The sequence below is a fragment of the Ovis aries genome, chromosome 20 (genome assembly GCF_016772045.2).
Source record: "Ovis aries strain OAR_USU_Benz2616 breed Rambouillet chromosome 20, ARS-UI_Ramb_v3.0, whole genome shotgun sequence".
Lineage (NCBI taxonomy): Eukaryota > Metazoa > Chordata > Mammalia > Artiodactyla > Bovidae > Ovis > Ovis aries.
Window position 1 is genome coordinate 39385204 of NC_056073.1, and position 24902 is coordinate 39410105.

The 24902-nt window shown below is 42.9% G+C and overlaps 1 protein-coding gene and 1 long non-coding RNA gene across 2 annotated transcripts in view; one reads left to right on the plus strand and one right to left on the minus strand.

Annotated features, from left to right (window-relative positions):
• Nucleotides 1-22405, plus strand: part of LOC105603846 (uncharacterized) — a 78376-nt gene extending 55971 nt beyond the window's left edge. Inside the window, exons 5-7 of the long non-coding RNA XR_003586186.3 lie at nt 952-1739; nt 14114-14255; nt 19836-22405. This is a non-coding gene — a long non-coding RNA (uncharacterized LOC105603846). The remainder of the gene's footprint in view (nt 1-951; nt 1740-14113; nt 14256-19835) is intronic.
• Nucleotides 1-22477, minus strand: STMND1 (stathmin domain containing 1). The gene is made up of 5 exons (XM_004019345.6): nt 22291-22477; nt 13037-13217; nt 9341-9492; nt 1205-1336; nt 1-511 (listed from the first exon to the last, which is right to left on the minus strand). The coding sequence occupies exons 1-5, from the start codon at nt 22369-22371 to the stop codon at nt 230-232; spliced, it is 828 nt and encodes a 275-aa protein (XP_004019394.1). The 5' UTR covers nt 22372-22477; the 3' UTR covers nt 1-229.
• Nucleotides 22478-24902: the final 2425 nt, after the last annotated feature.

A 24902-nucleotide genomic window follows, 5' to 3' on the forward strand; every position in this document is an offset into this window, starting at 1 on the left:
TTGGTCAAACTTTCCTTTTATTTAATTTTTTTGAAAGCCAGACTAGCCGTTTAGTCGATTCAACTGAGCTCCAGCCCTGGCAGCTCTCACAATCATTCCTAAAGCCCAAGGCACATCCCAGGGGGTGAGGGGTCAGGCAGTCAGAGAAAACCAGAGACAGACTGAGAATGTCACACTTGGGGAAATGGATGCCTTTTCCTGAAATTCACATAAAATGGCCTAAGTTTTATCAGAATACGTCGTCCGCTTGATTGTAGGACATGTCTGACTCCACAACCCCGATATTCTCGTAACTGTTGTTTCTATCATCAGAGCTAGTTTCACTTTTACTCTTCCTTTTCAGCAGTGTTCCTTCCTGCAGGTCAGATGGTTCAAATTCGGCACAACTCACGGTTTTGAGTCCTTTTGCAAACGGAACCTCCTCCCCAACTGGTTCAGCTGAATCTGAATGATGGGCTGGGGCCGGAAGTCGGTCACTCTGTAGCCTTTTTCTTATTTCTTCTTCTTTAATCTGAAAAGCAGGGTTAAAGGGTGAAAAAAGAGTCCAAGTAACTCTCTCCAAGTTCTCATTAATACTGCCTGTAACGAACATTCCTGGCATCTCTATTTCATTATGTAGTCATTCAACAGAGCTTGAGGAATTACTGTTGAAGGAGACAGACCCCCTCCCCCCTCCGGCCCCCATACCCTCCAGACACTGTCAAGAAGCTATGGTCTAGTCCTTGCTCTTTGGGAGGCCAACAAGAGACATGCAAGTAAAGACTATCAGACCAAAGCCATGAAGGCTGGTTCCCAAAATGATGGTGGACAGAGGGTGATGGGGACCACGTGTGTATGAATGCTGCAGGCCTTGTCTGAGGTCTGCACAGCCTCCGCTCAGCTCCCATCCTCCAACCGAGACCTCCTGCCGCCCGGGGCCCCAACTGATGTTTCTGTCTCTTTTCTTAATAGGAAGAAAATATCATACTTAATTCTCAGAAGCAGATAAAGTTGGCTTTATGGATGAAGCTGTAATTTGACCAAATTCAAGATGGTGCTTCATTTCTTCACCACACAAAGAGAACTTAAAAAAATTAAGTATACAGTATGGGAAGCATAGAGATCACTAACAGAATTAATACAATCCATGCAATTTGTCTGAAAGCTGCCGATTAAAGAGAATGGCTCATTCAGAGCAGCGCCCTTCACGTGAGAGCTGGGCTACCTTCCTGCGAGCCTCCACCGCCTGCATCTTCTCTTCTATGTCCTTCATCGTGAAATCTTTTCCTTCCTTCTTGATCTTAAGTTTTTTCAGCCTGGCTGGTGCCTTTCTCAGTGGCTTCTCGGTCGTGCTCACCTGGAGGAAGACACTTTTTAAAATGGACAGACAAATGTATTCACTGGCAAAGAGAAAGACAAGAGAGAGTGAATAAACATTGTTTAAGGTGTTAGTCCAAAAATCTAAACAGATTTTTGGATAGATTTTAAAAACAATGATGTGAAAACTGGTAAAAACTGAACTCACTCCTAAAGACTTAATTCCTGGTAACAACAGAACTAATTCCTAAAGAAAAAATATCTATTGGATGTCTAGGAAAAAAACAAACGATTATTAAAAAAAACCAAAAACAAAAACAAAAAACAAACATGAAAAAGTGCAGAGATGGAAGAGGGCTGATAAGAAGGAAAAAAAAATCCGAAGAACACAAACAAGATGGGAAACGGTGGCAAATGAATGCTGGACGCATTTGTAATTCAAGGTAAAAAGTTAAACCCTATGATTTTTTAATATTCCACAAGCAACCAAAGACTTTCATTTGGGATTGAGATTAGTGTTAGAACTTTTGGTTTTATGGAGGAGAGGCTTAACAATCACTGATACAGCAACTCTGCTCTGTACTGGGCTTTGATGTTGGTTCTTTCCACATGGTTTCATGACTACAGAAAAAAAAAAAATCCATACTATTTACTATGAGGGCTTCCCAGGTGGCGCCAGTGGTAAAGAACTGCCTGCCAATGCAGGAGATATAAGAGACATGGGTTCTATCCCTGGGTCAGGAAGATCCCCTGGAGGAGGGAGTGGCAACCTACTCCAGTATTCTTGCCCGGAGAATCCAATGGAGAGAAGCCTGGTGGGCTACAATCCATGGGTCACAAAGAGTTGGACATGACTGTAGTGACTTAGCACTCATGCACTTCTCCTATGACTGGCTATCCTTTATATAGTTTAAAGCAGTGATAATGACTTTGACTATAATTATTAGTTATTAAAAAAGGTTAAACTGCTGTAAAGGGTTTGCAAAGAAAGTTTAATTTTTTAAAATAATATACCTTGGTTATGAAAAATTAAAATGATACATAAATAGTCCCCCAGCCCTCTGTTTAGGGGATCCAACCAGTCCATCCTAAAGGAGATCAGTCCTGGGTGTTCATTAGAAGGACTGATGTTGAAGCTGAAACTCCAGTACTCTGCACCTGATGCAAATAACTGACTCATTGGAAAAGACCCTGATGCTGGCAAAGATTGAAGGCAGGAGGAGAAGGGGATGACAGAGGATGAGATGGTTGGATGGCATCCTCAACTCGATGGACATGAGTTTGAGTAAACTCTGGGAGTTGGTGATGGACAGGGAGGCCTGACATGCTGCAGACCATGGGGTTGCAAAGAGTTGGACATGACTGAGCAACTGAACTGAACTGAACTGAACTGAATCCTCTGTTAACCAGCTGGACCTTGAATGCATTCATTAGCATAAACTATTTTAAAGAGTTTGGTGTGGGTCTTTCCAGATATTCCCTGTGCTCGTATTGCCATTCCCTTCTCCAGGGGATCTTCTCAACCCAGGTGTCGAATCTGGGTCTCCTGCATTGCAGGCAGATTCTTTACCATCTGAGCCACCAGGGAAGCCCCATGCCCATATATATATATACAAATATTAATATATTCACAGTACATCTGTCATATTCAACCACTCAATGAAATTATACTAGATACAACCCACTCCGGTATTCTTGCCTGGAGAATTCCATGAACAGAGGAGTCTGGCAGACTGCAATCTGTAGAACCACAACGAGTTGGGCACAGCTAAGCAACTAACACACTAACTTGCTTTATTGCAGTAGCCTGGAACTGAATCCGCAGTATCTCCAGCTTAGGTAGTACCCCTGTATATAGTTCTAGTTACTTTCTCTAAAGACTTTTAAAGACAAAGGAGCTATTGATATTCATTTTCATATCTGAAAGACTGTGTCTTCAGATTGCAAGATGGTAGTTACTAAGAAGATAAATCACACAAAGAGAGACAGTTCAGCACAGCAGGAAGAGCCCCAGACCCAGACTCGCACAGCCTCAGGTCTGAATCCTGGCTCAGTCATGGTGTGGCTTTGCACAAACTCATAACTCTGTAGGCTTTCCCTTCCTCATTTGTAAAATAGGTTTCATAATACAAGTTTCACAGTCTTTGTTTTTATAAAAGGAAAGTATGCAGTAGCCACTCGATAAACAGTGATTACTTTTCATTCAGTGAAAGCATGGACTTTGTTCAATGACAGCACACAGAATCACACCAAACACAGTACTTGTCAAGAAGGGGACAAATGAGATTCAGAAGCTTGGGGGCCAGCAGGCAGGGGTCCTGGACTCTATGTCATCCCGGGTCTACCACTGCTACCCACTAGGTGACCTGACACAAAGCATTTCGTCTCTCTGGACTCACTTTTCTCAAAATTATACTACAGACGCTGCTCTGCAATCTGCTGAGGGTGGTTAAGGTTCCTTCCAGCTTTAATATCTATGATTCTTGGAAAGCCTTTTAAAGGGAAAACATTTATTAAAGTTTTGGCTCAGTTGCAGCCTTCAGACAGTTTTATGTGGTGAGAAATTGTGCACTGCAGGAAAACTGGGAGATGTTTGTCAAAGCAAGTTCCCCTCCCCCACTCTTTTTTTTTTTTTTTTTTTAAATCACCATTGGCTTTTAGGCTCCCTGACGGCCAAAGCTATCTGCTGAAAAGACAGATATGCTTGCTATGGGGGCTCAACTAGAAAGACTATAAAATTAGGAGAAGATAGTCTTTTTAGGGACATTCACTCAGAGAGGGCTAAGGAGAATATGATACAGTCATCTAAAATCCAATAAAGAAAGGTTCCTTCAGGCTTACACAGGATCTGAACCTTGATTTAAGTGATGAGGTCAACAGTTTCCAGAGAACTTGGGCTTTCCAGTTTGGGTGGACTCTTCCTGTGGCTTTATCCAAAAATGACTCTTAAGAAACCAAGTGCTTCCTACCCCTTGTGGAGGTTAATCCTACCTGGGCAAGCCCTGTCCTTTCTTGAGTTTGACATTTTAAAGAAAAGCCTTCCAAGGCCTGAGAAAATCTATCTGTATTCTTTACGACTGGATTTTATGAAGTCAGGAGTTATCAACTATCATTTTGTACCATTTATCAAAAATGATAGCATTACATGATCACATTATACCTAGAGAGCTACCCATAGAAACCATACAAAAAATCAGCTTCAAAACCTATAGAAGTTATTAGTTCAACTATTTTCTTTACGAGCAGCAGCAGGGGATGGCACGCCCAAAGACGCTGTAATAAGTTGAGGGGTTTTGTTTCTAGCCAACCTACCTTGTATATGTTACTTCTGGCACCCTCAGCACTTTTCTAGTTAACTATTGACCAACAAATAAACTTCCTTTGGCTATACTCCCTTAGTGAGAGTCTTGTGCATAGAGTAAGGCAGATTCTCAGAAGAGATCTGTCATTCCTGTTCATTGTTGAAACCTCCAAGACAGTCATTCTGAGCGTGAACTGCCATTACTTTGTCTTTATCTGGTCAACTTCCTCCCCCTTAAAAAAACTCCCCATGAGGTTCAACAATGTTAGAAACTCTGATACATTGTCAACAAATTCCCTAACAGTATTGAAAGTTATCAAGGACAGGAGTTGGCTTGAAATGGAAATCATCTTGGACCAGAGATAGGAGGACTCAACAGAGGATTGAGAGTCTTGTGCATGGAAACCCAGGACGGGAGAAATGAGTTTAGGATAAAAGAATCTTAAGGGGATAATGGGTTTCCCTGGTAGCTCAGTGGTAGAGAATCTGCCTGACAGTTGAGGAGACTTGGGTTCGATCCCCTGGGTCAGGAAGATCCCCTGGAGAAGGAAATGGCAGCCCACTCCAGAATACTTGCCTGGGAAATTCCTTGGACACAGGAGCCTGGTGGGGTTCCTCTGGGATAGCAAAGAATCGGATATCACTTAGAGACTCAGTTCAGTCAGTTCGGTTGCTTAGTCGTATCCAACTCTTTGCAGCCCCATGAACTGCAGCACGCCAGGCTTCCCTGTCCATCACCAACTCCTGGAGTGTGCTCAAACTCATGTCCATCGAGTTGGTGATGCCATCCAACCATCTCATCCTCTGTTGTCTCCTTCTCCTCCTGCCTTCAATCTTTCCCAGCATCACGGTCTCTTCCAGTGAGTCAGTTCTTTGCATCAGGTGGCCAAAGTATTGGAGTTTCATCTTCAGCATCAGTCCTTCTAATGAATATTCAGTACTGATTTCTTTTAGGATTGACTGGTTGACTTAGTGACTAAACAACAACAAAGTGGATAATACCTATGTGGATAAATGAGAGCCAATCCCATCTCTTTAAAGAGATCTGTACCAAGCCATACACATATTTACATGTGTACATAAAACCAATTTACATTCATAATACAGTCACTGGAGTCTCATGAGAATGTTTTAAAATGTACTGGACGATTCACTTGGTCTGATAATTTAGCTTCTTAACATTGTATTTCTTACATATAATTATAATTCTGAGTGAACGTAACACCTATTAGTATGAATATGCTTTCAGGCAGGTTATCCAGGAGAACATAGTAGTGGCTAAAAAGCAGATGATGGAAAAAATTGAGAAAAAAGACGACAGGGGGTACTTCCCTGGTGGTCCAGTGGTTAAGACTCTGCACTTCCAATACAGGGGCAGGGGTTCCATCCCTGGTCGGGGAACTAAGATCCCACATGCCATATCTCCTGGACAAAGACACAGCTGTGGACTTCTAGGAAGAGACTAGGTCATAGGGGAGTCCCCTTTTCAGCATCCTTTATTCTATTTCACTCTGAAGGATGACAGAATTAAAGATAACAACCTGGCTAAGACAGGGCAGATCTACGTCAAACATTCCATTATATTTAAGTAACTATTGGTCTACTTAAGAAGTCTTATTTTTAAAGTATTCTCACATTTACTGTTCTGTTTTTTTTCTCATAATATTTCATTTAAAGTTTTTTTTTTTAAAGCCCCCAGTGAAGAATGGTGTTTATATGTCTGAATCCAACCTATTGTACTACCTACTGACACTAACATTGCTTTTTTTTTGGACTATTCCCTTTTTGTTTCCTTTGGCTCTTTGTTTCTTAGTTAAAAGTATTAACTATCTCATGATATTTTCATTCTTAATACGGTTCCCTTTTCAGTCCTGCGATATTCATTCTCATCTTTTTGCATTGGCCTTATAATTTTCCCCCAGATATTCAAGATCTCTGGTGTCTGACATACATGTTCTCAGCTATATATGAATTGAAAGAGACTTCACCCGTGACCCTGAACAATTATATCTCTTCATTTCCATACGCTTCCGAGGTACCGTCTTAGTCCTCTAGTGAACAGATGCTCTATTTTCTGGAATATTTTAGGACTATCTTTCAGGGTGAATGGGGGAATTTTAGTTTCGAAAGCTTTAACCCTTCCCAACTTGATCATGAATGTGAGGGCTTGGTGTACACTTTTACTGACACTTCAGGGCAGTACTTCTCAGCCTGGGCTGCTCAGGAGGACCCTGGGAGCTTTCAAAGCACCACATTCTGGGGCCCAGCCTCTGCCACTGGTCCCAGGAGTTCTGAAAGCTTCCTGGGTGTTGCGATGTTCAGGTTAAGGACTGTGCTAGGTATTAAGATGAATTACTGTTCTGGCCTGTTGCAAGTCTGGCTTTTGTTGGACATCTTGGCCCAATTCCAAACCAAAAAAAAAAAAAAAAAAACAACCAGACTGTGTTATTCTTGCCTACCTCTGCAGTCCTGTCACATTTAAATCCTTCTGAGAACACTCCAACTATGCTCCACCAGCATTCCCTTTCTGCATAATACGAATACAAACACAGCCTTCATCTTTGGCTCTCTTAATGATGTTATTGAAGGTCAAGCCTGTAGTTTTCATTTTTTAATAGATACGTTTCTTTCACGATGTAGCTTATATTAATTAACCTTGCTGGTGCCCTAGTGAGGTCTGAGTCTGAATTCATTCATCTCTGGCATTGGAATCACTGAAAAATATTTTAATGCTACTCCCTCTGGTGTGAACATCCAGGGACAATAGCATCTCTCTTCAGAAGTCATTGCTTAGTTACTGAATGTCCACACAATCTATCTTCCTCCAGATGGCTCTCCTGTCTTTTTTTTTTTTTTTGATCCACCTTTTATTTTCTGATTCCCCAGAGATTCATTTACAGCAAGAAAAAAATCTCTTCTAGCCTTTTTCATATTAAAGACACATCATTTTTTAGTACTTTGAAGTAAGATGCTCCTGCTGCTGCTGCTAAGTTGCTTCAGTCGTGTCCGACTCTGTGCAGCCCCATAGACGGTCTGCCACCAGGCTCCCCCGTCCCTGGGATTCTCCAGGCAAGAACACTGGAGTGGGTTGCCATTTCCTTCTCCAAAGGAAAGTAAGATAAGGTACTCCAAAATGCCCTGTATCCTGATAGCTGGTGTTGTTATACAAATGTAAATTGTCATTATGTTGGCATCATTTTTTCCATCATATGGTCCATTTTTACCTTCCCTCACTTCCTCTTATTATTGGCAGCTTGAAAATATCACTCATAAGGCTTAACAATCTCCTTCCTTTCGCTGAATACTTTCTGTAGCACCTATTTTTTCCTTCTCCAAAAGAAAATGCCATGTTGGCTTTTATTCATGCGTTCTCAGCAAGTCCCACACACAGAGAAGGAAATTACCTTTATTGAAACACTAAGTGACTTAGTCTTGGTGGCAAACTTGATTTCAATAATGAATCTTTTTATTCCCTATTGATTGTTTTCCCTACAACACAGGAGACTGGCCACCACTAAGGCGGCTTTGATATAATTTCAGGCCTTAATTTCCATCATTTCAGGTTCATTCTTTTCTTTCCTGCTCATTTTCCCTTAGGCCTCTTTTCTGTGTTATTTCTTCTTCTCATCTTCTTTTTTCCTCTGTCTATGCTTTAGGATTAGGGCTTCCCTGGTGGCTCAGAGGTTAAAGCGTCTGCCTGGAATGAGGGAGACTTAGGTTTGATCCCTGGGTCGGGAAGATCCCTTGGAGAAGGAAATGGCAACCCACTCCCATACTCTTGCCTGGAGAATCCCATGGAGGGAGGAGCCTGGTGGGCTACAGTCCATGGGGTCGCAAAGAGTCGGACATGACTGAGCGACTTCACTTCACGCTTTAGGATTACAGGTACTGCTGGGAGCAGTGGCTTTAAAAGAAATCCAAACAAACAAGAGAACTAAGCAAAACAACACCAAGCCTGCTATCCTCACCACAGGTTTACAAAGAACTTATTCAAAAGTGAAGAACTCAAGACTTTGACCACAACCAGTTAAAATCAGGATAAAACGAACTGCTCACACTACAGGAAAACAATGATTGATTAATTAAGATGAACTGACAAAGAAAAATAGGGTATAACAATTTTTATCATTTCATTTTATTTCCTCATGATTGACTTCTAGGTGTGTATATAAATGATAAGCATATCTGCTCTAGCTTTGGTATTTAGGCCTATTTTCTTATTGGATAAGCCAGCATTCAGTTCTATATTCACATACCTAATACAGAGGCAATGTTTAATAAAAATTGCTGAAAGAAGGAAGGCATTTTATTCAGTGGGTCTTAGGTTTCAAGTTCGGTAAAACCCAAGATATGTCTTACTGGATTCATTAATCATTAATGATCAGGCAATTCCTGAATCCATAGAGAAGGATGGTGTGTGGAGGGGTGAGGGAGTTAATGGGAGGAAAAACCTGGCTTAGATAAATGCTATAGTATAATCTGTATTGTGACACTAAGATGCATATTGCTGGAAAAAATAACTTGCGATCAGTCATATCCTGTTGCTATTTTTAACTCTGTAGGGCATGCTGAGTCACTCAGTCATGTCTAGAGTGGATTATTATTTTCCAGGGGATCTTTCTGGCCCAGGGATCAAACCTGAGTCTCATGAGTCTCCTGCACTGGCAGGCAGATTCTTCAGCACTAAGCCACCTGGAAAGCTCATTTTTCCTATAAGTTAGTGTTAATCACAAAATTACTTGCCATGACATCGTATGATTCTCCATTTCTAAATACTTTGCTGTGGCTCTGTATTATTCCTTGAACAATTAACTCCTCCAGAATGTCTGATGACTTTGGTCGCTCTCGATTCTCTAAGGGTTGGGGTTTATGGATTAATCCATTGATCACTAGGTCTTCCAAAGGAAAAGAAAAAGAGACAGTGAAATTTAAGCACAATGATTTTATCAATCAAATGCTAATTACATGCCTTATAAATCATGCTAAATAATTAATTCTTAGTCTCAACACTTGTACCTAAATATGTTTCTATTACAAATCTTTATAATCCTTTGAAGTTCAAATCCTTAATATTCTTACAGAGGATACACATCAACATAATATAATGTTTACTTAGCAGGTTGGAATATTAACATAACAAAAAAGTCTTTCATGTGCTGCTATATACTACATTTTTGTTGTAACAACACATATACACTTGGGTATGATTACACAGGTTCTGTGCAATAATTATGAAGCTAAACCACAGGCACAAACGAGATAGTCTTTCAGTGACTCTCATGAGTTGCAGTTTGGTTTCTATGCTTTGTATACAAAGGATAAACAGCGTGATGTTGCCAAGAGACTTCTAGTTCTGCAACCCTGAGTTTACAATTACGCCATCTGCTAAATCTACATAAGTAAAAGCATGCCTTTTTCAAAAGAGTCTTTGAACCAAATCAGAATTGGAGTCAAGTGGTAGCTAAGTTTTTATCAGTTATTCTAAAAATGGCACAGACACAGTTTATAGGGGAGCACTAATGAGAGGGACCGCCCCATTACACATCACCCAATTATATAAGTAAGCAAGGAAGCATCCCGTTTTCACAGCCTCATAAAATAAAGGTGCAATGAGGGGTCCCTGGAAATGATCTCTCAGGTGGTCCAGGTGTTAAGACTCCATGCTCCCAGTGCAGGGGGCACGGGTTCGAATCCTGGTCGGGATACTGTATGCTGCACAGCACAGCCAAAATAAATTAAATAAATAGTCTCTAGCCACTGACACTTCAAAAAAATGAAAGAAAGAAGTGAGCTCTCTTGTATTTTAAGACGCTCTTTCCATCCAGTGGATGAAATCTTTTCATGAAAATTTCTAACATCACTGTATAACGAAGACAGTTTTCATGAATTTGTAATGGGAAGATAGGAAAAAACCCCCAGACACACACACACACAAACCAGATGTCTCTCACTTAAGAATATTGACCTTCTTGAAATTTTAAACAAACATACTCTGTAGCTGTGAAGAGCAGGGATGCAGAGAGGAGACAGAGAGGAAACTGCGTACACACTAAGTTGCTTCAGTCGTGTCTGACTCTGCGACCCCATGGACGGTAGCCCGCCGGGCTCCTCTGTCCATGGGATTTCCCAGGCAAGGATACAGGAGTGGGTGGCCACTTCCTTCTCCAGGAGAATCTTCCCACCCTAGGGATCAAACTCACATCTTCCGTGTCTCCTGCCTTGGCAGGTGGATTCTTTATCACTGCACCACCTGGGAAGCCCCAAAGGAAACTGGGATGAGAACAAATAGAAAGCTCAGGGCACTGGTTGTTACTCATCCTGTGGGGAGCGCTTCCCTGAAAATAAATTGGTACTGCATTTTGAAAACACCTGCTCTTGTGGCTCAGCCTCTCCCCCGCTGGTCTCTCTCCTGCTTCCCTGGGGCCTCCCTCCCCACACTGCTCTCAACAGTGTATACAAATGGCAGGACTGCCTGTCCAGAGGCACCCAGGTCCCTGTCCTCCTGATTATCTGTAGTCTGTTAACACGTGGATAGCGAGCATTCGTATTGCAGTCTAGGAGGGATTCTCATCAACAGAATTATCAGAGAGAAAAAATACATGTGCTGGCCCAACACTGAGGGTGAGGGGGGCATCTCTGCCCTGCGTCCCCTACCCCTCCCTCATCCTTAGAGGTCATGCTACACCCTATCAGAAGCACAAGACGAGGAGCAATGTGAAACTTGTGATGGACTTAGCGAATATTACACTTAATGAAATATCAGACACAGAAAGACACAGACTATACAGTATCACTTATATGTGGAATCTAAAAAATAACACAAACAAATGTATATGCAAAACAGAAACAGGTTCACAGATATAGAGGACACACTGCTGCTGCCGCTGCTGCTGCTGCTAATAAGTCGCTTCAGTCGCGTCCGACTCTGTGCGACCCCATAGATGGCAGCCCACCAGGCTCCCCCGTCCCTGGCATTCTCCAGGCAAGAACACTGGAGTGGGTGGCCATTTCCTTCTCCAATGCAGGAAAGTGAAAAGTGAAAGGGAAGTCGCTCAGTCGTGTCCGACTTTGCGACCCCATGGACTGCAGCCCACCAGGCTCCTCCATCCATGGGATTTTCCAGGCAAGAGCACTGGAGTGGGGTGCCATTGCCTTCTCCAAGAAGACAACACTAGTGGTTACCAAAGGCGAGAAGGAAAGGAGTAGGGGCAAGATAGAGGTAGGTGATGAAGAGACAGTCTACTATGCATTAAGTAGATAAGCAACAAAGATGTATTTTCTAGCCCAGGGAATTATAGCCATTATATCTTGTAATAAGTTTTAATGGCATATATAATCTGTAAAAATAGTGAATCCCTACCCTGTACTCCTAAGACTAATACCATTATTGTAAATCAATTATGCTTCAGTTTAAAAGATAAATAAAATGGGCATTAAAAAAAAAAGGAAGTTTGTCATAACCCAAGTTGCCACAAAAGTCCAAGTAAAAGAATGTCACTTACTATCCAATTTATTTTCCAACTGTAACTGGTTCCTAGGGAAGAAACTATGGGAATGAAGAATGAAATGAAAGCTTTCCCCTTCGAATAAAAGAGAGTACTCTTCCTTGGAGTCTGATAAGTTCAATTTGTTTTAAAGGCTGAAGAAATACAAATAACAGCTCTTAACACCAGAAGGTAGCTCAAGTAAAGTGAAAACACACCATTAAAAAAAAAAAAAAAAGGCCCACTAACAGTTTCTAAAGAACACACTAGGTCAAAATTATATCTTTGATGTTTTTGGAAGATACTTTTACTATATATCTGCTGATAGCTTTGAATGGGGAGAGACAGGAGAAATAGTTTGATGTAGGTTTTACAGATTTTTTAAATGTAGAACTTTGCCTTGTAAAGATGGTGGGAGTTTTGAGGAATTTAACTAAAGCCTGGGCAACTGCTATTCCCAAGGCCTTATCCAACCACCAATAAGAACTCTTAGTTTTTTTAGTTAACTAATTAATTAGGCTGTACCAGATCTTAGATGTGGCACGAGGGAGCTCCTACCTTAGAGGCAGCATGCAGTTTAATTGCAGCACGTGGGATCTAGCTCCCTGACGAGGGATCGAACCCAGGCCCCCGGCATTGGGAGTTCGAAGTCTTAGCCACTGGACCACCAGGCTAGTCCTAAGGCTTTTAGTTTTAAGTAAAAAAGAAAGTTTTAATTATGTCATCAACAAAATTTTTAGTATCTTATTAATTCATGATGTGAGTAAGTAATGGTTAGTATTACTCACATAATGAAGGCCTAAGGCTAACTCCTAATGTCTTAGTGATGGGACCTTATCACTTGAAGCACTGCCTGGAACACAAAAAGCAGTGATGTGAGTCCCCAAACACACATTATAAAATGTATCCAGAGAAACAGTATTTTACAGAGATCAATACATACGGAGATCGTTACCTGAATTTAGTCTTCTGTTTCTTTCACTAGGAGATGGGAAACTTTCTGGAATAGTTCCAGGTAAGCTTCCCAACTGGGCCTGCTTGTCCAGGTCTCCGGGGCTGCCCATAGCGTCCTCGGGCAGTGAAGTTTCAATCTGGGGTCTGTAATTCTCCCCAGAATGAGCCACACCAACATCAGCCTGTGAAAAGGGAATGGCTTTGTGAGAGTCAAGACTTCTTAGAAAATGGTTTCTTTTTAAAAATTTTATGGAAGTACAGTTGATATACAATTTTTGTTTTTTTTTTTTTAATGTATTTTTATTTATTTATTTGGTTGCACCGGGTTTTAGGTGTGGCACGTGGGATCTTAAATCTTCGTTGCCGCATGCAGGATCTTTAGCTGCAGCAGCTGAAGTCTTAGCTGTGGCATGTGAGATCTAGTGCCCTGGCCAGGGATTGAACCCAGGCCCTCTGGATTCGGAACGTGGAGTTTTAGCCACTGCACCACCAAGAGAAGTCCCAGAAAATGGTTTCTTGGAAAATGAAAATGTTTCAGGGTCTGCTTTATGAATACATAGTCAATTGGTTATCTGTGGGAGGCTGAATAGTACCCAGCAACCTGTTGATGTGATCTTTTAAGGCAAAAGAGACTTCTCTTTTTGCCATAAATTAAGGACTTTATGATAGCAGGAGTATCCTGGGAGCTCTGAATGTAATCACCCGTGTCCTTAGAAGAGGGAGGTAGAAGATACAACTACAGAGAGGGAGATGGTGATGTGACGTCAGAAACAGGACCCAGTTGAAGATGCCGCAGTGCCAGCAGCCAAGAAATGCAGCTCTAGAAGCTGGGAAGATCCAGGGAAATGTCAGTGAGAAGATGCTTGAGTTGACATGAGTTGACTTGAGTTTATGAATGAGCTTCCAGTTGTTTAGTCACTAAGTCACATCCGAATCCTTTGTGACCCCATGGACTGTAGCCCGCCAGGCTCCTCCGCTCATGGGATTTCCCAGGCAAGAACACTGGAGTGGGTTGCCATTTCCTTCTCCAGGGGATTTTCCTAACCCAGGGATCAAACCCAGGTCTCCTGCATTGCAGGCAGATTCTTTACCACTGAGCCACCAGAGAAACCCGAAGTCCCAGTACGGAAAGGGAAAATGTCATTCTGGACACAGGAGAAGTACAAAGGATGGTGGGATGTGAAACAACACGGTGTGCTCAGAAACTTGAATTATTCCAGGTAAGCAGAAATAGACTGATGTAGAAAGTGGTAGCTGCTGAGGTGGGAAAGTCTTTTGTGACAAGCAGATACATGCCATTTTGCTTTGAAGGCAACAGGAATCCTTTGTAGGCTTTTTATACAGGAAGTGAAATAAAGTGATCAGGTGTGATTTTTAGAAAAATCACTCTTGGGTTAGCGCCCACGGCAGGAGTAGAGGGAAGGAAGGGACAAAACGGGGTGACCGGTATGAGGACTGCAACTGTCCAGGTGAGACTGGATTAAACAGGAACTGGGACCTTGGCCGCGGAAGTGGGGGAAAGAGTAGGCCCCAACATATTAGAAGGGAGGGAGAATAGACCTTCTCAGAGCTTCAGTTTAAAGGAGGGAGGCCCCTTCTGGCTCTAAATTATGACTCTAGGGACCAAGAAGAAAACATTCCCTCTAGGAAAAGAGTCAGAAGCCAGGACATCAGCATAAAACCCTTGGTTGCTGTTGTTCAGTTCCTCAGTCACGTTGGACTCTTTGTGAACCCATGGACTGCAGCACGCCAGGCTACCCTGCCCTTCACTATCTTCTGGAGCTTGCTATGATTCATGTCCATCAAGTCAATGATGTCATCCAACCATCTCATCCTCTGTTTCCCCCTTCTTCTCATGCCCTCAATCTTTCCCAGCATCAGGATCTTTTCCAGTGAGTTGGCTCTTGGTACTTTCACAATTAAAAAAAAAAAAAGAAAAAAAACAATTTAAAATAGTTGAGTCCATCTGACCACTTTCTGGAAGCATTCCAAAGCTCCTTCAGAGGTTAAGGAGGAACCACCATTGATAGGTTGAGGGCCCCTGTCATCCTCACGTCCTCGTAATTCTGTTAGCCATTCTTGTATGTTCTATTAGTAGGGAGACTTGCATTGCTTTTCATCCTGTTTACAGAACACGATCATTCCAGCTAAACCAACATCAGTTCATTATGTTGAGACCTAATTAGTTCTGTGGTTCAGAACTACACGAGAAAATATGATAAACCAACCAACTGAACAAACAAAGAAGTAAGCAAACAAAAACTCAACGGTCCTGAAATACGACTCAGCTCAAGGATAAAGGGTGAGAACAACTACAGGCTTTTCTCTTTGTCTCTTCATCTCTCTCTTCTCAGACTCAGTTATAGTGCATACAGTCCCTGAATAGTAAGCTGACCCAGGAAAAGAGTCTTTACATATAACATATTCCATGCTATGTTATTATATAATAACAGTCATGTTTTATCAGACAGGGCCTCCTTTTCCTTTGTTGTATGAAATATATATACATAGCTATAGGTATCAGTTCAGTTCAGTTCAGTTCAGTTCAGTCGCTCAGTCGTGTCCGACTCTTTGCGACCCCATGAATCACAGCACACCAGGCCTCCCTGTCCATCACCAGCTCCCAGAGTTCACTCAGACTCACGTCCATCCAGTCCGTGATGCCATCCAGCCATCTCATCCTCTGTTGTCCCCTTCTCCTCCTGCCCCCAATCCCTCCCAGCATCAGAGTCTTTTCCAATGAGTCAACTCTTCTCATGAGGTGGCCAAAGTACTGGAGCTTCAGCTTTAGCATCATTCCTTCCAAAGAAATTCCAGGGTTGATCTCCTTCAGAATGGACTGGTTGGATCTCCTTGCAGTCCGAGGGACTCTCAAGAGTCTTCTCCAACACCACAGATCAAACGCATCAATTCTTTGGCGCTCAGCCTTCTTCACAGTCCAACTCTCACATCCATACATGACCACAGGAAAAACCATAGCCTTGACTAGATGGACCTTAGTCGGCAAAGTAATGTCTCTGCTTTTGAATATACTATCCAGGTTGGTCATAACTTTTCTTCCAAGGAGTAAGCGTCTTTTCATTTCATGGCTGCAGTCACCATCTGCAGTGATTTTGGAGCCCCCCAAAATAAAGTCTGACACTGTTTCCACTGTTTCCCCATCTATTTCCCATGAAGTGATGGGACCGGATGCCATGATCTTCGTTTTCTAAATGTTGAGTTTTAAGCCAACTTTTTCACTCTCCTCTTTCACTTTCACCAAGAGGCTTTTTAGGTCCTCTTCACTTTCTGCCATAAGGGTGGTGTTATCTGCATATCTGAGATTATTGATATTTCTCCCAGCAATCTTGATTCCAGCTTGTGTTTCTTCCAGTCCAGCATTTCTCATGATGTACTCTGCATAGAAGTTAAATAAGCAGGGTGACAATATACAGCCTTGACGTACTCCTTTTCCTATTTGGAACCAGTCTGTTGTTCCATGGCCAGTTCTAACTGTTGCTTCCTGACCTTATACAGATTTCTCAAGAGGCAGGTTAGGTGGTCTGGTATTCCCGTCTCTTAAAGAATTTTCCACAGTTTATTGTGATCCACACAGTCAAAGGCTTTGGCATAGTCAATAAATCAGAAATAGATGTTTTTCTGGAACTCTCTTGCTTTTTCCATGATCCAGCGGATGTTGGCAATTTGATCTCTGGTTTCTCTGCCTTTTTTAAAACCAGCTTGAACATCAGCTATAGGTATATATATCTCATATTATATTTATATTTCATGTAACAGGAAAAGGAGACCCTGTCTGATGTTTATCTTTAAGGGGCTCACAGTTCACATTGAAGATAAAGATTATATCCAGCATTCTTGCTCCTCTTGCCAAATGAGCTATTAAAACCCAATCTATGAAGTGATAGTAAAACAGATATTTTTTACAAGTTCCTTTTGTTTCACAGATCCATCGGTTTATGAACCTAGCAAAGCACTGAGTTACACATGGGGACTCATTTTGCCATTTAAAAATTTTCAGGGGAGATCCTCAAACGGGGAACTGATTTAACAGCAACAACAACAAAACAAACAAAATGCCCACGTTGGAACTGAGAGCAAGTTTGAATGTTTTTAGTCTAACACATGGATTTTCACAAAGATATCTGTCAATTACAAGTCAGAGTAGATTTAAATTCCACACAACCTCCCAATTGTTTCATCAAAGCAGCTCATCCAGGCCTGAGCAAGAATCTTTCCCATTTATGCTTGTTTAAATACAGTCTGCCTTCAAGCTCTGTCAGTGACCAAAACTCAAATTGTAGCCAATGAAACACAATCTTCCAGCATAAAAGAACATATACCAACAGCCTTCAGTTTCTAGAGCAGAAATTTAAGGTTTTTCTCTTTTGCAAACTAACGATGTCTTTCAAATATCTTATCTATGTGCAACACATTCTGGAAGTTTTAACATTCAATTTCATAATCTAGACTTGAGAAAAGATGTAGTTCAAAGATGAGAGATATTTACAAATTAATTAGATCTATGCCTCATGGGGATATGGTGTAGACAGTTTTCCTGGTCTGTCTATGCATGCAGAGTTTATATTTTCACACCAATGAGAAGTCTAACTGTAATGGTATGGGGGTCAGGAGGTGGGTAGAAGGTTTTATTTTGTCCTTGAGATGAAGTTGTAGCAGAAGTACAGAATCAATGTTTTCATATTTTGTATCGATTTTATTTTATGCTTCATTGTCTTGGGATAAAAATCCAGCAATTTTAGTCAGACATGAAAAGCTGTGAATTCCAAAGTAACAGCTATGCATGGGCATTATCAGCATCCCAAGAAAGGTATTACTTTTAACTATAGAAAGGTATTTTGTTGGTTGGTTGGTCTGATGGCAATTATATGTTGTGTTCTAACGCTTTGTAGAAACAAATCTGATGAACAGTTTGGAAGGAGAGTCATCTGTCACAGTTCCCTGGAGCTGAAACCTTCCTATTGGCAGATAACTGATAAATATATTTGTCTGTAAACATATAGGAAGAATTTTTCTCATTAAATTTTGGTTCTTTGTAGTTTATTTCAAATAAACATAATAAGAAATAGCAACCCTCCAAAAACATTATCCTGAATATTCATTGGAAAGACTGATGCTGAAGCTGAAGCTCCAATACTCTGGCCATCTGATGTGAAGAACTGATTCATTGGAAAAGACTCTGATGCTGGGAAAGATTGAAGGCAGGAGGAGAAGGGGATGACAGAGGATGAGACTGTTGGATGGTGTCACCGACTTGATGGACATGAGTTTGAGCAAGGTCCAGGAGTTGGTGATGGACAGGGGAGCCTGGTGCACTGCAGTCCATGGGGTCATGGGGTCGCAAAGTCGGACAAGACTGAGCAACTGAACTGAATCAAAAACAACTAGAAATATAATTTTTTTTAAAAAAAATGAACTTTAAAAAGTTAACTCCCTTTACTGGTGACAAACAAGAATTTTCCTGTCAAAGTTTAAGGGAAAACTGCCAAGGATACTCAGAAATCATCTATTCCAATTTAGTCTCTCCCCTTTTATATAAGGCAAGAAACTTTGAGTTGATCACATGGAAGAAGAGCATTTCTTCTAAGAACAGTTCCCCATGCTTTCTTTATTATGTATTATTTTATTACCGTGTCTTCTTGCCACTTTAAGGTACAGTGAACAGAAAGTCGGCAGGCAGATCTCAAGAAGTTACGTTCAGAATATTTTAAAGTCGAGCTGCTAAGAAACATAAATATTTCAGGCAAACAAACGTGTTCATCTCATTTAAAAGACACTTTGTAACTAGGGAACTCTCAAGCCCTATGCATTTATGAAGGTAAAAAAAAGTGCTGTTCTGATAGCCAGAGAGTATTTAGTTAATAATTATATTTTTCCCAGATTGGATTTCCAAAGTCAAATGTTTGGAGTAGGGAAAGAGAGTCAGGTCTGAGCCTATTTTCAGGTCATTTTAATATCGAATTTCCTCCTTGCTGACTGTCATTAGTTCAGTTATGCTCCTCAGAGACAAGAAGAGGCTAAAGAATCTGAGGAGCTCATGTCAGCATCAGCTTTACATGCAGTCACCCCAAAACATTCATTAATCTCTGCTCTGCACCGGACACCATAGTGAGCACTGGAGACTAAGACAAAAAAACAGTTCTTTCCTTCAGTAGCAGCTTAGGATGGGAGGCTAGCATGGAAATAAATAAGCACAATAAATGTTTTGAAATATGATGGGAGAAGGTATGAAGTTCAGTCTGCCAGCATGGGGGGAGGGGCAGGGTTATAGACAAGAGTGGTCTTGAGTCATCTTGAAACCTGGGAGCATATCTGCCTGTGGTCCAGGAAGATGTAGAAGGTAGAGCTGAAGGAAAGAGGGGGTGGGGGGCAAAGGCACAGAGGTAGGAACAGAATGGGGTTGGGGAACCTGTGGTGAGGTTTGATTAGAACAGAGGAGCAGGGAGAGATGAAACTGGGGCATCTGACCAGCAGCAGCTTGAGGGTGGCTGGTAAGGTATGCTAAGAACTTTGTGTTTTATCTCACATAAATATAATAATAGTGATTGTAATAACTAACATTAATAGTGACTGAAATAACTAATAGTTGTAATAATAGTGATTATGGTAACTAATATTAATAGTGACTGCAATAACTAATAATTGTAAAAACAGTGATTGCAATAACCAATATTAAGTGCTTATCCTGTGCCAAGTTCTGGTATGAGCACTTAATGTGAACTGAATTCATTTATTCCTCCCAGAAACTCTACAAAATAACTATCATTACTTTCTTTTTACAGAAAAGGAAGCCAGGGCACAGAGAAGTCAAATAACTGGACCCAAGTCACACAGCTGACAAGTGGTGAATCCAGAAATCAAACCTAGGTAGTCACACACTTGACCATCGGTGGATATGCCTACCTAGTGGGTCAGTGACTTTTTTCCAGCAGAGAACGGACATAATCAGATTTTATTTTAGAATGATCCCTCTGGAGGTCACGTGGAAGATTGGAGCTGCAGGGCAGGTAGAAGCTGGTTGTGAAGGAAGCACCCAGGGAGACTAGTTAGGAGTGTTGTACAAAAATCCAAGCAAGGGGCGATGACTGTCTTACCCAGGATAGGTCAGGAAGAAACCCAGAACCCTTCCCAGACTTGGGAATGCTTGGTCCAAAGGGACCCAGTGTATTTGACACTTGGAGATGATTGCTTTTCAGCACTCCTGCTCTATAAAATATACACACATATATTTTTTTCAGTAATAACCATGAGATGGGACAAATGATAATGGCCATAAAACAAACAGAAATAGTGAAAATTTTCTTCTACTGAAGTCTTCTATGTAATCATGCCAATGAAAATAAATTTTAAAAGATTTTTGTACCAAAAAAGGGAAAACCAGAATGGATTAGTACTTTAAAGTCACATGAATATATTTGGGGGGAAAAGAGAGAAAAAAAGTATTCTTAATGTTATTCCCCAACGGTGATGAATAACAAAGATGATCAAATTGCTCCCAAGAAGCCCATAAATCTATGAGGGCAAAGGAGCTTAAACAAACATCTACCATGGGGATAAGGGAGTGTCACAGTGTTTGGGCAGTGGAGCTTGGGCTCAGTGTGGAAGGACAGATAGGAGTTCATCAGGAGGACCAGGAATGGGGCCCAGGGAAGATATTCCAGGAAGTGCGAATGGCATGGGGGAAAGGCACGGAGTGTGATGAAGCCTGGAAGAACTGGGCACTGCAGCTTCTTGTTTTGGCAGATGAATGCAAAGGACTGGTGAGGAGAGGATGACATCAGAGAGACCGATGAGACCAAATGTAAACTTTCATGCAACAAAGGCAACTTTTTCTTAGGAAGACAGGAGGCAGTGTGGAAGATAGCCTGGTTAGGGTGGTGATGAGAGAGGCAGAAAGACAAGATCCAGTGTAAAAGGCGATGGTTTCTTGAAAGCAGACAGTGGCAGTTGGGATGAAAAGCAGAAAGCAGTGTTGAAATAGGTGTGCATCTGGGCACAGGAGTCCCCCCACGGACCACGCTTGAGTCCCAACCTTTAGTAAGTCTGGTTTGGTTTTGATGTATTTACACACAGTAGGTGTTGTAACTGATACTGAAGAATGACTTACCCACCACCTGCTGAGAGAGTGTTTGCTCTTTAAACTGTATTTCCAAACAAGCCCTTTAGGAATGTGTGTGTGTGTTAGCCACTCAGTCGTGTCAAACTCTTTGTGACCCCATGGACTGTAGTCCACCTGTCCATGGGATTCTCCAAGCAAGAATACTGGAGTGCATTGCCATTTCCTTCTCCAGAGGATCTTCCCCACCCAGGGACTGAACCCCGGGCTCCTGCAATGCAGGCAGCCTCTTTACCAACTGAGCCATCAGGGAATATAGGAAGGGCGACATGATATCTTGATTTGCGGCAGACAGTATGGGCTTATATTGGATTGTCTGGGCAAATTTATTAATAGGGTTGCCTTTCACTCTTTTGATGATAAATTATATGGTAGCATGATCTTGGGATAATCCCTCTAGAAGGGACCTTGGTGGGTTCCTAGTTCTCTTTGTGGAAGTCTCGCGATGGTAGTGACGATGTCAAGAATCATGGACCTCATTTTTGCCCCCACCAGCCCATTCCTCCATGCCCTAGCCTGGGGGGGAGGGGGGGTGTAAACTGCCCCATCGTGTCTCTAGAAGAATTACGGGAGAGTGGGTGGAGTCCTGAAATGAGACTCCTGACAATTCAGCACTGTCTCCGGCTGTTCCCCCAAAACAAGCTGTACAGCCTCTGGCAAGTGGTCCACCTCTCTGGGCCTCGGGATCCTCTTGTGAGAAGCAAGAGAGCTCAGCTGGACGGCTGCGGAGGTCTCCTCCGGGTCTTACTCCCATCAGGGAAGCCGATAATATAGGGCGGCTCCCAGGAAGTCTCATCTTCCCTGGGGCATCACCACCAGCCCAGTTCCAAGCAGAACGCGCCGTTCTCCCGTTAGCCCCGCCTCTGGCCCGGGAGTGTGACCACCTTCGTGGGCTCTTGAAACCCAAAAGCTAGGCCTAGAGCAACACGAGTCCTGGTTGAGAAGGCAGTTAGATCCCCGCTGAAGCAAGCCGCTCCCTCCCGGTCCGCCCAATGCTCAGGCATCAGGCGGGCTGTGATCGCCCGCAGGGCCCTCTCCAGCCGCCTCCAGGCGTGGGACTCGCCAGGCCTCCCAGGCAAGAGGCTGTACAGTCTGTCTGCTTTGTGTGTGTGTGCTTTTACCTTGAATCCCTCTTCCCAGCCCTTCCTGGGCGCGGGCACGCGTCTCCTTTCTTCATCGGGTTGGGAAGGTCCGCAGCCCATCGTGCGCGGTGCGCGCGATTCCTGCGGCCGCGCTGCCCGTGCGCCCAGCGCCCCCCGAGCCCAGCGCACGGGCCGCGCGCCCCGCGCCTCCGCTGTCCCCAGCCTCGGGCGCTTCAGGGCTCGGCAGGAGGCGCTCGACGCCAGGGAACTGTTGCCACAATAAACCACATCACGCGGACCCGGGACCTGCGGGGCGATGGGACCTTTGTAACCGGAAACTGCAAGATCGAAGGCGTTTAAGGCACACCTGGGATGCCCTCTCTCCAGAGAGGAGTGAGGGGGAGCTCCCGCTGCCCCGCCAAGTTCGTTTTAAAAGTATCCTAGGCGCTAGCATCCTTCGGGGACGTCTTATTTTTTCCAAGGCACCTTGGAACACGCCCCTACCCCTGCTGCCGGAGCCTGGCGCTCTAGCTGTTAGTTTTGGGGTTACAGACCCCGAGGGGAGGGTAGGAGGCGGCTGCAGGAAGGCGGCGTAGGAGTCCAGTCCGCCGAAGCCCTGGAGGACAGGTGGGAGGTGGAGGCGGCCCGGATGGCCCCAGAGCAGTGTCACGCGGGGCGACCTCGGAGAGGACCGTGACGCAAACCGAAACTCACACTGAAGAAAACCAAACTTTCAGGATCACAAACAGCTCAGCAGCCGCGAAATGGGTCATGCAAATCTTTTTTATGGAAGAGGCATTTTCATGAACTGTTGCCTTGTAAGGAAAGAGGGTGGATGAATGTACCTATTCCTCTCAAAGAATTAACATGGTGTCATCCCCAAACGGCAGACCAGGCGGACTGCCCAAATGAGCAACAAGTTGTTCTTTCCTGAATTTTTTTTCTTTTTATCCTATTTCCAATTAATTTTAATTTTCCAGAATAAATTTTGAAAAGTTAAATAAATTTAAAAAAGCTGAAAGAGATATAGACATTGTTTACCGGTCCCTTATTTTACAGGCTGCAAACCTTTGCTCAGAGAGGTTAAGTAACTTAGATGAGGTGTGTGTGTGTGTGTGTGTGTGTGTGTGTGTGTGTGTTGGAGTGGGGCGGGGGTGGGAGAGGGGGAGTAGTTAATGAGGGATCTCTGAAGAGGAACCAGGTGGCCTTATTCAGTCCCATGTATCCACAACACCGGGAAAATACTAGTATGGATTCTTGGAAATGTAGTAAAATTCTGGATTCGGCTAAGGAAATTAATGGTCAGCTCTGTTATAGGAAATTGATTATTTGCTTTATAGCATTTGAACTCCTTTCTCTCTCCTTACGGCTGTGATGCCTGTCAATTTTCCTTTGACTAAAACTGAAGAAGAAGAAAGATGAGATGAAACTCAAGCCAAGCCTTTATGATTATTGAGCAACAAACATTAAAAATTTGTGAATGAACAGTTGAAATAAGGCTAATATGGTGTTTTAGGAACATCTCTGAAAGTATTAACTCATGGGTGCCGTAAGTCACATGAAACATTCCAACTGCAAACTGGAAAATTCTCAACTAGAAGAACTCAACAAAGAGGATGCCTATAAAATGTTCTGGAGAAAGTTTAAGGAAAGTTTGCAGGATGAACCTTAAGAGTGAAATTCTACAGATGTTTTTTCTTTTTTTCCTTTGAAGGCAAGCTGTTAACAGATGTTTGCTAAGATATCAGTGTGAAGAAATGATACCCAAATGCATTGTGCAGGTATCTTTTGAGACTTCCTACGATTTACAGTCCAAATGTGTGAAAAATGCCCCTTTTCAAGGTATGTGCTGGAGCTTGCTCGTACTGTCTCATGAGAGCCAGTTCTCAGGACTGTTTGGACTTAGTTGTTCAACACAGCCATTGCTAAAACTTACATTATATAAACTCACAATTAGTTATATTAAAACAAAGGTAATAAGTACAACTCATCAGTTCCTAACTATTTACAACTTACTGCGTTTCTGAGTTTATTTACGTCTCTTGAATCATGGTGTGCTACGCTGCGTCTCTTCCCAGTGATACCACAGTGATAGTTTAAAATCAGCCAAGGTAGGACTAGGTACACTGTGTGCTGTGCTTCGTTGCTCAGTCGTGTCTGACTGCAACACCATGGACTGTAGGCCACCAGGCTCCTCTGCCCATGGGGATTCTCCAAACAGGAATACTGGAGTGGGTTGCCACGTGCCCCTCTAGGGGATTTTCCCAACTCCTGATCGAACCCAGGTCTCCCGCGCTGCAGGCAGATTCTTTGCCGTCTGAACCACCAGGAAAGCCCAGGTACACCATGGAAACTGATAAATGCTACAAATCAAGGCTTTCTCCTCACCACCCCCACCCCACCTCCATGGCCCCTGAGGGACACATCACAGCCTGTTTGTTTTCCAGAATGCCGAGGAATGACTCCGTCCCGTTCACTCTCCTCTGACCCCTCTCTGCAGTGAAGCAGGCTCTGTCACCCGCAGCCTGAGCCACAGACTGTGTGCTGGTACCATTTCCACGTCTCCCTTCACTGGAGCCGGAGCCCTCTTCTTAGGCTCCAGGCTCTGTGTCCTTAACTATCCTGCTCTGCTATCGGAGAAACTTCTTACA